Source organism: Schistocerca nitens, chromosome 7 (assembly GCF_023898315.1).
Source record: "Schistocerca nitens isolate TAMUIC-IGC-003100 chromosome 7, iqSchNite1.1, whole genome shotgun sequence".
In the NCBI taxonomy this organism is placed as follows: domain Eukaryota; kingdom Metazoa; phylum Arthropoda; class Insecta; order Orthoptera; family Acrididae; genus Schistocerca; species Schistocerca nitens.
In genome coordinates this window covers 66,793,254-66,805,942 of record NC_064620.1, presented here as the reverse complement: position 1 = coordinate 66,805,942, position 12,689 = coordinate 66,793,254, and the positions used below count along the sequence as shown (strand labels likewise).

The following is a 12,689-nucleotide window of genomic DNA, read 5'->3' as shown; positions in this document are numbered from 1 at the left end:
CAACCACAATGGAGGGGTATCTGTTGAGAGGCCAGACAAATGTGTGGTTCCTGAAGAGGGGCAGCAGCCTTTTCAGTAGGTGCAGGGGCAACAGTCTGGATGATTGACGATCTGGCCTTGTAACACTAACAAAAATGGCCTTGCTGTGCTGGTACTGCGAACGGTTGAAAGCAAGGGGAAACTACAGACATAATTTTTCCAATGCAGGAGTAGGTTTAACAATGAATAAAAAAATAGGAATGTGGGTAAGCTAATACCAAGCAGCACAGTGAACGCATTATTGTGGCCCAGATAGATACGAAGCCCACACCTACCACAGTAGTACAAGTTTATATGCCAACTAGCTCTGCAGATGATGAAATTGATGAAATGTATGATGAGATAAAATAAATTATTCAGATAGTGAAGGGAGACGAAAATTTAATAGTCATGGCTGACTGGAATTCGTTAGTAGGAAAAGGAATAGAAGGAAACATAGTAGGTGAAAATGGAATGGGAGTAAGGAATGAAAGAGGAAGCCGCCTGGTAGAATTTTGCACAGAGCATAACTTAATCATAGCTAAAACACTTGGTTCAAGGATCATGAAAGAAGGTTGTATACATGGAAGAGACCTGGAGATACTGGAAGGTTTCAGATAGATTATATAATAGTAAGACAGAGATTTAGGAACCAGATTTTAAATTTTAAGACATTTCCAGGGGCAGATGTGGACTCTGACCACAATCTGTTGGTTATGAACTGTAGATTAAAAAGGAACAAACTGCAAAAAGGTGGGAATTTAGTTAGATGGGACCTGGATAAACTGAAAGAACCAGAGGCTGTAGAGAGTTTCAGTGAGAGCATTAGGGAATGATTGACAAGAATGGGGGGAAAGAAATACAGTAAAAGAAGAATGGGTAGCTTTGAGAGATGAAATAATGAAGGCAGCAGAGGATCAAGTAGGTAAAAAGATGAGGTCTAGTAGAAATCCTTGGGTAACAGAAGAAATATTGAATTTAATTGATGAAAGGAGAAAATATGAAAAATGCAGTAAAGGGAGCAGGCAAAGAGCAATACAAACGTCTCAAAAACGAAATCAACAGGAAGTGCAAAATGGCTAAGCAGGGATGGCTAGAGGACAAATGTAAGGATGTAGAGGCATATCTCACTAGGGGGTAAGATAGATACTGCCTACAGGAAAATTAAAGCGACCTTTGGAGAAAAAATATCCACTTGTATGAATATCAAGAGCTCAGATGGAAACCCAGTTATTAAAAGAACCACTTGTATGAATATCAAGAGCTCAGATGGAAACCCAGTTCTAAGCAAAGAAGGGAAAGCAGAAAGGTGGCACGAGTATATAGAGGGTCTATACAATGGCAATGTACTTGAGAACAAGTAGATGAAGATTAAATGGGAGATACGATACTGCATGAAGAGTTTGACAGGGCACTGAAAGACCTAAGTCGAAACAAGGCCCCAGGAGTAGACAACATTCCAACAGAACTACTGATAGCCTTTGGAGAGACAGCCCTGACAAAACTCTACTATCTGGTGAGCAAGAGGTATGAGACAGGCAAAATACCCCCAGACTTTAAGAAGAATATAATAATTCCAATCCCATAGAAAGCAGGTGTTGACAGATGTGAAAATTACCGAACTATCAGTTTAATAAGCCACAGCTGCAAAATACTAACACAAATTCTTTACAGACGAATGGAAATATTGGTAGAAGCCGACCTCAGGGAAGATCAGTTTGGATTCTGTAGAAAAGTTGGAACACATGAGGCAATACTGACCCTACAACTTATCTTAGAAAATAGATTAAGGAAAGGCAAACCTACATTTCTAGCATTTGTAGACTTAGGGAAAGCTTTTGACAATGTTGACTGGAATACTCTCTTTGAAATTCTGAAGAAAGCAGTGATAAAATACAGGGAGCAAAACGCTATTTACAATTTGTACAGAAACCAGATGGCAGTTGTAAGAGTCAAGGGCCATGAAGAAGAAGCAATGATTGAGAAGAAAGTGAGATAGAGTTGTAGCCTATCCTCAAGGTTAGTCAATCTGTACATTGAGCAAGCAGTAAAGGAAACCAAAGAAAAATTTGCAGAATGAATTAAGAGTTCAGTGAGAAGAAATAAAATCTCTGTGGTTAGCAGATGACATTGTACTTCTGTCAGAGACAGCAAAGAACTTGAATAGCAGTTGAAAGGAATGTACTGTGCCTTGAAAGGTGGATATAAGATGAACACCAACAAAAGAAAAACAAGTATAATGGAATGTCATACAGTTTTGAACATGAAATGTGGTATAATTAAATCAGGTGAAGCTGAGGGAATCTGATTAGGAAATGAGGCATTAAAGTAGTAGATGAGTTTTTCTGTTTGGGAAGTAAAATAACTGATGATAGGCAAAGCAGATGGGACATAAAATGTAGACTGGAAATGGGAAGAAAAGCATTCCTGAAGAAGAGAAATTTTTAACATGAAATATAGATTTATGTGTTAGGAAGTCTTTTTCTGAAAGTATTTGTATTGTGTGTGGCCATGCATGGAAGTGAAACATGGACGACAAACAGTTCAGACATGAAGAGAACAGAAGTTTTTGAAATGTGGTTCTACAGAAGAATGCTGAAGATTAGATGGGTACTTCACATAACTAATGAGGAGGTACTGAATAGAATTGAGGAGAAAAGAAGGGATCGGTTGACAGGCATGTTCTGCGACATCAAGGGGCTGCCAACTTTGTACTGGAAGTGAGTGGGGGGGTGCAAAAATTGTGGATGGAGTCCAAGAGATGAATACAGTAAGCAGATTCAGAAGGATGTGAGTTGTGGTAGTTATTCAAAGATGAAGAGGCTTGCACAGGATAGAGTAGCATGGAGAGCTGCATTAAACCAGTCTTCAAATTGAAGACAACAACAACAACAACACCAACACCAAACAATCTTAACATTGGTTTGATGCAGAATTCTTGAATACATTTTAAGTTTGAATATCATAAATTTCCTTTTGATGGAAAAGCTTCTGCCCTCAGATCAGCACAGATTTAGAAAGCATCGCTCACGTGAAACTCAGCTTTTCCTTTTCTCACATGATATTCTACAAACTATGGATGGAGTTCAACAGGCAACTTCCATATTAATAGATTATACGTGTTTGGTTCCCAGTATGTGAGTGGCTTAAAGACTAAGTAATAGAACCCAGTACACTGTCCTCAATGGTGAGTGTTCAAGCATATCATCAGGAGTGTCCCAGGGAAGTGCGATAGGACTGCTCTTACTCCCAATATACAAATGAAGGACAGGGTCAACAGCAATTTACAGCTGTTTGCTGATGATACTGTGGTGTATGGGAAGGCCCCACTGTTGTGAGATTGTAGGATGATACAGAACAACGTGACAGAATTTCTAGTTGGTGTGATGAATGGGAGCTTACTCTAAATATAGAAAAATGTAAGTTAATGCAGATGAGTATGAATAACAATCCAATAATGTTCAAATATAGCATTAACTGTGTACTGTTTGACACAGTCACAACAATTAAATATCTAGGTGTAACATTGTAAAACGATACGAAATGGAATGAGCACGTTGGGGTGGTAGTAGGAAATGTGAATGCTCATTTCCATTTTGTTGGAGGAATTTTAGGAAAGTATAGTTCATCTATTAAAGAGATTGATGAGGTGTCTGCCATATTGTTAAATCCTGTTTGGGTGATGTGCACTAGAGTGATGATGATTCCTTGTTTGAAGTTAACAACACTTTATTCATGACACAAGTACACAATCAAGGATATTTCTGATAACTGAAAGATGATTCATGATTGCTTGAAAGTAACAGAAACAAAGTTGACTGGCCCAATTCTGGGAGACATCTCATCCCAAGTGGCTGTAGATACAGCATCCTGGAGGGTCATGCTGCATGGAGTAACATGAAACAGTGCAGAGATGTTGCATTTTAGAGCAGAGTCTCAGGTCTGGTCTCAGCGAGTTCTGACTGATAAGGTACAAGTATAGCCGGCTCCTGTCCCAGAACTGAGTGAGCAGTTGAATGCTGCTGCTGAAGACTGTCCTTGGCCTAAAGTATCCAGCAGGCAGAAGTACATCCGCGATTACATGACATGCAGACAGTACTTATTTTCTTGATAGCAGTGCCACCTATTTCCTGATGTGTATGCTGCTTGAAAAAGTGGCTTTTGTCTTCTGGTGGCATTTGTAACAGACTGTGTATATACAACATTGTGTCCATAAGATGTGATGCCTGTGTGGTATTAGTAAATAGCCTCCAGAGCAGAGACACCTGCAGTCCACTGCACAGTGAAGACATCGTACTGGCAGCATATGTAGTCGGCCTCTAGCCAATATATGACAGACAGCATATAAAACGCTAGTGTCATGAATTCTTGAGTACTGCTCGAGTGCTTGGGATCCCCACAACATCAGATTAAAGGTAGACAAGTGATTCAGAGGCGTGCTGTTACATTTTTTACTGGTAGGTTCGATCAGCTTGCAAGTATTATGGAGATGCTTCATGAACTGAAATGGGAATCCCTGGGAGGAAGACAAACCTCTTTTCCTGAGGCACTATTGTGGAAATTCAGAGAACTGGCACTGGAGGCCAATTGCAGATTGATTCTACTGCCACCAACATACATTTCACATAAGGGCCACAAAGATAAGATGGGAGAAATTAGGGCCCATCTGGAGGCTTATAGACAGTCGTTTTTCCCTCACTCTATCTGCAAGTCGAACAGGTGCAGCTTAGCTTTGATGTTAGTTACCGGACTGGAGTACGTGTTGGCAGGATGATGTATGGGACAGGTGTTGCATCTAGGTCTATTACAGGGGTATGAGCCATGCGGTAAGGGATTGGGAACAGAGGTTGTGTGAGGATGGACGAGTATATTGTGTAGGTTTGGTGGATGGCGGAATACTACGGTACGAGGGTTGGGAAGGATAGTGGGCAGGACATTTCTCATTTCAGGGCACGACGAGAGGTAATCGAAACCCTGGCAGAGAATTCCTGGAACTCATAAAACACATTGAAACTCTTGCCCTGAAGGAACTTGAGCAACATGCACAGATGGTACTGATTTACGAGGGGAATGCTCCTCTGTGGCCGGACTGTGGGACTTTAGGAGGTGGTTGGAGACTGGAAAGATAAGGCACGGGAGATTTGTTTTTGTACAAGGATGGGAGGATAATTACGGCCAGTGAAGGCTTCAGTGAGACCATCGGTATATTTTGAGAGGAACTGTTCTTCACTGCAGATGCGACGACCACGGGTAGCTAGGCTGTACGGAAGGGACTTCTTGGTATGAAATGGGTGGCAGCTGTCGAAGTGGAGGTATTGCTGGTGGTTAGTAGGTTTGATATGGACTGAGGTACTGATGTAGCCATCTCTGAGGTGGAGGTCAACATCTAGGAAGGTGGCTTGTTGGGTTGAGTAGGACCAGGTGAAGCAAATGGGGGAGAAATAGTTGAGGTTCTGGAGGAATGTGAATAAGGTGTCCTCACCTTCAATCCAGATAGCAAAGATGTCATTAATGAATCTGAACCATGTGAGGGGTTTAGGATTCTGGGTTTTTAGGAAGGATTCCTCTAGATGGCCCATGAATAGGTTAGCATAGGATGGTGCCATGCAGTGCCCATTGCTGTACCGCGGATTTGTTTGTAGGTAATGCCTTCAAAGGAGAAGTAATTGTGGGTGAGGATATAGTTGGTCATGGAGACTAGGAAAGAGGTTGTTGGTTTGGAATCCATAGGTTGTCTGGAAAGGTAGTGCTCGATAGCAGTAAGGCCATGGACATTAGGAATCTTAATGTACAAGGAGGTGGCATCAATAGCTACGAGCAAGGCACCATGTGGTAAAGGGACAGGAACTGAGGAGAGTCAGTCAAGGAAACGGGTGGTATCTTTTATATAGGAGGATAGGTTCTGGGTAATAGGTTGAAGGTGTTGGTCTATGAGAGCAGGGATTCTCTTAGTGAGGGCACAGTAACCGGCCACAATGGGGCGTCCTGGGTGGTTGGGTTTATGGACTTTAGGAAGCTTGTAGAAGGTGGGAGTGCAGGGAGTGGTAGGGGTAAGTGGAGAGATGGACTCTGGGAAGAGGTTCTGGGATGGGCCTAAGGATGCTCCAGTCCCAGATGGTACTGAGTTACAAGTGAGATATTCATTTTACCAACATGTGTATTAACAGTAAGAGACAAACATTAAGAGTAACCAGCACTCTAGCAGCGACAGCACCACCCTGACTTGCACTGACTGCTACCACGTTGCAGCTGCACAGCCCAGTCACTGGTGGAGTACTCTTTATTCTTCATGCTTCACTATTACTGTTAACACATACTGATAAAATAAATATTGCAATAGACTAATTTGGGACCACTCTTGAATGGATAAATAAAATACCGCTTTAAAAACTATTTTGTTGGTAATGGGAAATAAACTGACGCTTTTTGTGAACACTGGGTGTCGCTTGAAAGACATGATGTATTTATCTGGACTGATACCAGCTACAAATTGCAAAAATTAATTTGCAAATATCTGTTGAAAAACCAGAGAAAATGCATGACTCCTCTTATGAGACACACCTGGTATATAGTGTCTAGTTTGTAAGCCTCATGACATGTCCTATATCACAAGTACATAGATGTACAAAAGGTAATTTACAGGACCAATACAAATTACAGTCACAATCACAATGTTAGAAAAAGAAAGGAACCTAAACATGGATACTATTTACTCAGGACTGTGGAACTGTAGCTTGTGAAGTCTTAGTATTCATCAAGACTTCAAACATGATAAGCAAGCAGGCTTGCAACTGGATAAACAAAAACTGACTGAACATTTATTATAAGGGTATGAAGAGCTATCCACAAGTCACATTCAGACTAATAGAATTCTATAGCTCATAAAACTGTAATTATCTATTCCTTAGTCATATGAAAGTTTTCCAAATTACATTCTTCATCACCACCCTATGAACCGTTTAACTTCTAAATGTTTGGAAAAAAAACCTGTAAGAACGTTACACAGTTGGCATAAAGAGTGTTCACAGTAAAGAGACTAGTTAAAACTTCAAGGAATCACTAAAATAAAAGGTAAGTGAAAACTCACCAATATTCTTTAGCAGGAAATGAGTAAATGTTGCAGCAATAACATTCCGGTCCTTGGCTGCAAGTTCAACTTTTGGCTGACATCCATCATCCACAATGAATGAAGGTTGACCATACTGATTGTTGTTTCCTAGAAAGGTGAACTGCAACAACATAAACCACAGACAGTGAATACAATGACATCAGAAATAGTTTTAATTGCTGAGAATATTTACATAACTGAACTGAACAATTCTCACTGCCAGTTCGGTTGGATGTTACCATTTAAGTACTACAACATACAATTTTGCTTTTGTTCTCTATATACCTCTACCACAAATTTCAAATAATGGAAAATCCAGGATGAAATGCAACAATATTATGAAAAGGAAAGTTGCTACTCACCAAATAGCGAAGATGCTGAGTGGCAGATAGGCACAACACTGTTCCAAATAAAGCTTTCAGCCCATATAGCCTTCGGAAAAAATAGATAAATACACTACTGGCCATTAAACGGGTATTCATTGGACAAATATATTATACTAGAACTGACATGTGATTACATTTTCACGCAATTTGGGTGCATAGATCCTGAGAAATTAGTACTCAGAACAACCACCGCAGCCGTAATAACGGCCTTCATACGCCTAGGCATTGAGTCAAACAGAGCTTGGATGGCGTGTACAGGTACAGCTGCCCATGCAGCTTCAACACAATACCACAGTTCATCAAGAGTAGTGACTGGCATATTGTGACAAGCCAGTTGCTCAGCCACCATTGACCAGACGTTTTCAATTGGTGAGTGATCTGGAGAATATGCTGGCCAGGGCAGCAGTCAAACATTTTCTGTATCCAGAAAGGCCCATACAGGACCTGCAACATGCGGTCATGCATTATCCTGCTGAAATTTAGGGTTTCGCAGGGATCAAATGAAGGGTAGAGCCACAGGTCGTAACATATCTGAAATGTAACATCCACTGTTCAAAGTGCCTTCAATGCGAACAAGAGGTGATGAGATGTGTAACCAATGGCACCCCCATACCATCACGCCGGGTGATACGCCAGTATGACGATGATGAATACATGCTTCCAGTGTGCGTTCACCGCAATGTCACTAAACACGGGTGCGACCATCATGATGCAGTAAACAGAAACTGGATTCATCCAAAAAAATTACGTTTTGCCATTTGTGCACCCAGGTTCGTCGCTGAGTACACCATCGCAGGCGCTCCTGTCTGCGATGCAGCATCAAGGCTAACTGCAGCCATGGTTTCCGAGCTGATAGTCCATGCTGCTGCCATTATCGTTGAACTGTTCGTGCAGATGGTGGTTGTCTTGCAAACATCCCCATCTGTTGGCTCAGGGATCGAGACATGGCTGCACGATCCGTTACAGCCATGCGGATAAGATGCCTGTCATCTCGAGTGCTAGTGATACGAGGCTGTTGGGATCCAGCACGGCATTCCGTATTACCCTCTTGAACCCACCAATTCCATATTCCGCTAATAGTCATTGGATCTCGACCAACGCGAGCAGCAATGTCACGATACGATAAACTGCAATCGCGATAGGCTACAATCCGACCTTTTATCAGTCGGAAATGTGATGGTACACATTTCTCCTCTTTACACAAGGCACCACAACAATGTTTCACCAGGCAACACTGGTCAACTGCTGTTTGTGTATGAGAAATCGGTTGGAAACTTTCCTCATGTCAACACGTTGTAGGTGTTGCCACTGGCAACAACCTTGTGTGAATGCTCTGAAAAGGTAATCATTTGCATATCACAGCATCTTCTTCCTGTCAGTTAAATTTCGCGTCTGTAGCAAGTCATCTTCGTGGTGTAGCAATTTTAATGGCCAGTAGGGTAGATGACAGACCACCCCCCCACTCCCCTCCCCACAGACACAGACTCATGCAAACGTCACACACACACACACACACACACACACACACACACACACACACACACACACACAAATTTACTGTCTTCATTATGAACTCAATGTTCGTATGGCTCTATTTGGCAATGGCAGAGTTTTTTTCTCTGCTGTACATTTAAAGTGCCAGGTTAAGAGCACACTGCTTCCATTGTATTAAATGCCTGATTCAAGTAGTTCACTCTCTTTCACACAGAAAGCTGAAAATGCCGCTCTTATTACTTGAAAAGGTGAATTGAGCACTTGGCCATAGCAGGAATTAACATAGTCATATAAGTAGGTACAGTCACATTCTAACCCAAAGTAGCATACATTGTTACCTAACAGTAGAGCGTGAAAAGAGAGAATGAAAAGAGAGGATGAAAAGCTATCTCAGAAAATACTTTCACAGGAGGCCATGAAAATGTGTTCAATTACTTTTACTGACAATGAGAATGAGAAAGGTTTGATAGTGCCAACAGAGAAAGAAACTAAGGGGCACGCAGATGTTTGCAGGTAACAGTTAAGTTAATCAATTGTGTACAAATTGTAGGAGGGACACAATGTCAACCAATTTTATTACATTTCTAGTTTCCTCATCAGTCATATCATCTCTCCTCCAGTAGTCATCAAACATTTTTAGTGTAATACACCTACTTTCAAGTCTTCCAATTCCACAACAGCAAAAGCTAATAGCAGAACGTTGAACTGACCATATGGTCTAGTGGTTAGCATTTTTGGCTTCACAGTGTAAAGATCTGCAAGGAGATCTGCTCAACCTTGTGAGACTAACTGAAAAGCTGCTTCAACATAAAAGCAGTGAAACTGACATGCAAGTCACTGAAGAGGTGTTACATTGAAAAGCTCGCACGAGGGCAAAGTGACACAACAAGTTTGTTGATTAGCAGCAAAAGCATCAGTCTATTGGAGCAGGAGTCAAGTATCTGCTCAAAAGTTGAACAACTGAAATGCACACAAGTAATATTTCATTGATAATATAGATCAAAATGTATTATTAGACAGTACTTTCTGCTATTTCTACTATCATGTAGAAATGGACAGAAAAAATTGAAAGTGCAGACAGATAAGAAAAGCCGAGCCTTTGATGTCAATTAAGAAGCTCCCACATTCTCCTCTTTGTTCTATTTTCAAAAAAATCGTTCCCTACCTACTGGCACCATACCATTAGGCCTAGGTTCTATACAACTGGTCTGGAGTCTTGCTAAGGATAAGATCCGTACTCATAATATTGCTCTCTTAACCCAAAAAAGTATTGGCAGATATGTCTATTGTTATAAATAAACATTGTGTGTCACATTGCCTACACCAACACTTATGACATAAAACACTACTTTGGTGAGTTGCATGCTAATTTCACTGCTTTCATATTCCAGTTGCTTTTCAGTTGTCTTTATAAGGCTGAGGACTTCCTTATAGACCCTTCCATGATCAAAAAATTTGAAGTGGTTGCCGGGAATCAAAACTGGGACTGTAGTGATACTAGCGAAAATTGCTAGCCACTAGGCTAGGCTAGTGTCGGTTGGTCACAGTCAGTGTGCTCCCTGCCGCCGTTGGATAAGCAGCTGCAGCAGCAAGTCGTATACTCCTAGCTCACTCATTTGTTACATAGTTTAATTCTTAATTTCTTTGCGTGTTTTTGGTACTTGCATTGTTTAATTCATAAATTTCGGGCGTAGTATAGTATTTGAGAGTTATAGCATCGCGTTTTAGTACCTGAATAGTGTAAAATCTCGTAGTCTCCTTCTGCCGCCGAGCAGTGTGTCAGCAGTGCGCAAGTAGCAGCATTACTGCATTTACTAGGCAATCTTGTATTTTAATAACCATTTAAATTTTGTCGATTTGTTTGCGCTCTCTGTAGATTAGTTCAGACGTTCTTTGCACAACAGTTTTTAGCATGGATAGGGACCGCAACTGCTGTGTTCGGATGCAGGCTGAGTTGGCATCCCTTCGCTCCCAGCTTCAGGCAGGGTTGGCTTCGGTCACACAGCTTGAGGATGTTGCCAATGGGCATCACTGTGGGGGTCCGGATGGGGGTTTGTCGGGGACGGCCAGCTCGTCCCATGCATCCCCCGATCGGACTACGACTGTGGTTGCCCAGGATACTGCCCGCATTGGGGCTGATCCCTCACCTGTGGTAGAGTGGGAGGTCGTCTCAAGGTGTGGCAGGGGGCGAAAGACATTCCGGAGGGCTGAACGGAAGGCCTCTCCAGTTTGTCTGACGATCCAGTTTCAGGCTCTGTCTCAGGCTGATACTGACCTTCAGCCTGACATGGCTGCTTGTCCTGTTCCAGAGGTTGCCCCTCAGTCTGCAAGATCTGGGCGGTCGCAGAGGGTGGGCTTACTGGTAGTTGGGAGCTCCAACGTCAGGCGCGTAATGGGGCCCCTTAGGGAAATGGCAGCAAGAGAGCGGAAGAAAACCAATGTGCACTCCATGTGCATACTGGGGGGAGTCATTCCAGATGTGGAAAGGGTCCTTCCGGATGCCATGAGGGGTACAGGGTGCACCCATCTGCAGGTGGTCGCTCATGTCGGCACCAATGATGTGTGTCGCTATGGATCGGAGGAAATACTCTCTGGCTTCCGGCGGCTATCTGATTTGGTGAAGACTGCCAGTCTCGCTAGCGGGATGAAAGCAGAGCTCACCATCTGCAGCATCGTCGACAGGACTGACTGCGGACCTTTGGTACAGAGCCGAGTGGAGGGTCTGAATCAGAGGCTGAGACGGTTCTGCGACCATGTGGGCTGCAGATTCCTCGACTTGCGCCATAGGGTGGTGGGGTTTAGGGTTCCGCTGGATAGGTCAGGAGTCCACTACACGCAACAAGCGGCTACACGGGTAGCAGGGGTTGTGTGGCATGGGCTGGGCGGTTTTTTAGGTTAGATGGCCTTGGGCAAGTACAGAATGGGAAACAGCCTCAACGGGTGCGGGGCAAAGACAGGACATGCAGGGACCAAGCAGCAATCGGTATTGTAATTGTCAACTGTCGAAGCTGCGTTGGTAAAGTACCGTAACTTCAAGCGCTGATAGAAAGCACCAAAGCTGAAATTGTTATAGGTACAGAAAGCTGGCTGAAGCCAGAGATAAATTCTGCTGAAATTTTTACAAAGGTACAGACGGTGTTTAGAAAGGATAGATTGCATGCAACCAGTGGTGGAGTGTTCGTCGCTGTTAGTAGTAGTTTATCCTGTAGTGAAGTAGAAGTGGATAGTTCCTGTGAAATATTATGGGTGGAGGTTACACTCAACAACCGAGCTAGGTTAATAATTGGCTCCTTTTACCGACCTCCCGACTCAGCAGCATTAGTGGCAGAACAACTGAGAGAAAATTTGGAATACATTTCACATAAATTTTCTCAGCATGTTATAGTCTTAGGTGGAGATTTCAATTTTCCAGATATAGACTGGGACACTCAGATGTTTAGGACGGGTGGTAGGGACAGAGCATCGAGTGACATTATACTGAGTGCACTATCCGATAATTACCTCGAGCAATTAAACAGAGAACCGACTCATGGAGATAACACCTTGGACCTACTGATAACAAACAGACCTGAACTTTTCGACTCTGTATGTGCAGAACAGGGAATCAGTGATCATAAGGCTGTTGCAGCATCCCTGAATATGGAAGTTAATAGGAATATAAAAAAAGGAAGGAAAGTTTATCT

General features: G+C 42.5%; 1 protein-coding gene across 1 annotated transcript in view; it reads right to left on the bottom strand.

The window, feature by feature from the left end:
• Positions 1-12,689, bottom strand: part of LOC126194955 (apoptosis-resistant E3 ubiquitin protein ligase 1) — a 476,952-nt gene that overhangs the window by 60,224 nt on the left and 404,039 nt on the right. The window contains exon 10 of the mRNA XM_049933344.1: positions 7,106-7,247. Within this exon, the coding sequence (XP_049789301.1) occupies positions 7,106-7,247 (142 nt within the window). The remainder of the gene's footprint in view (positions 1-7,105; positions 7,248-12,689) is intronic.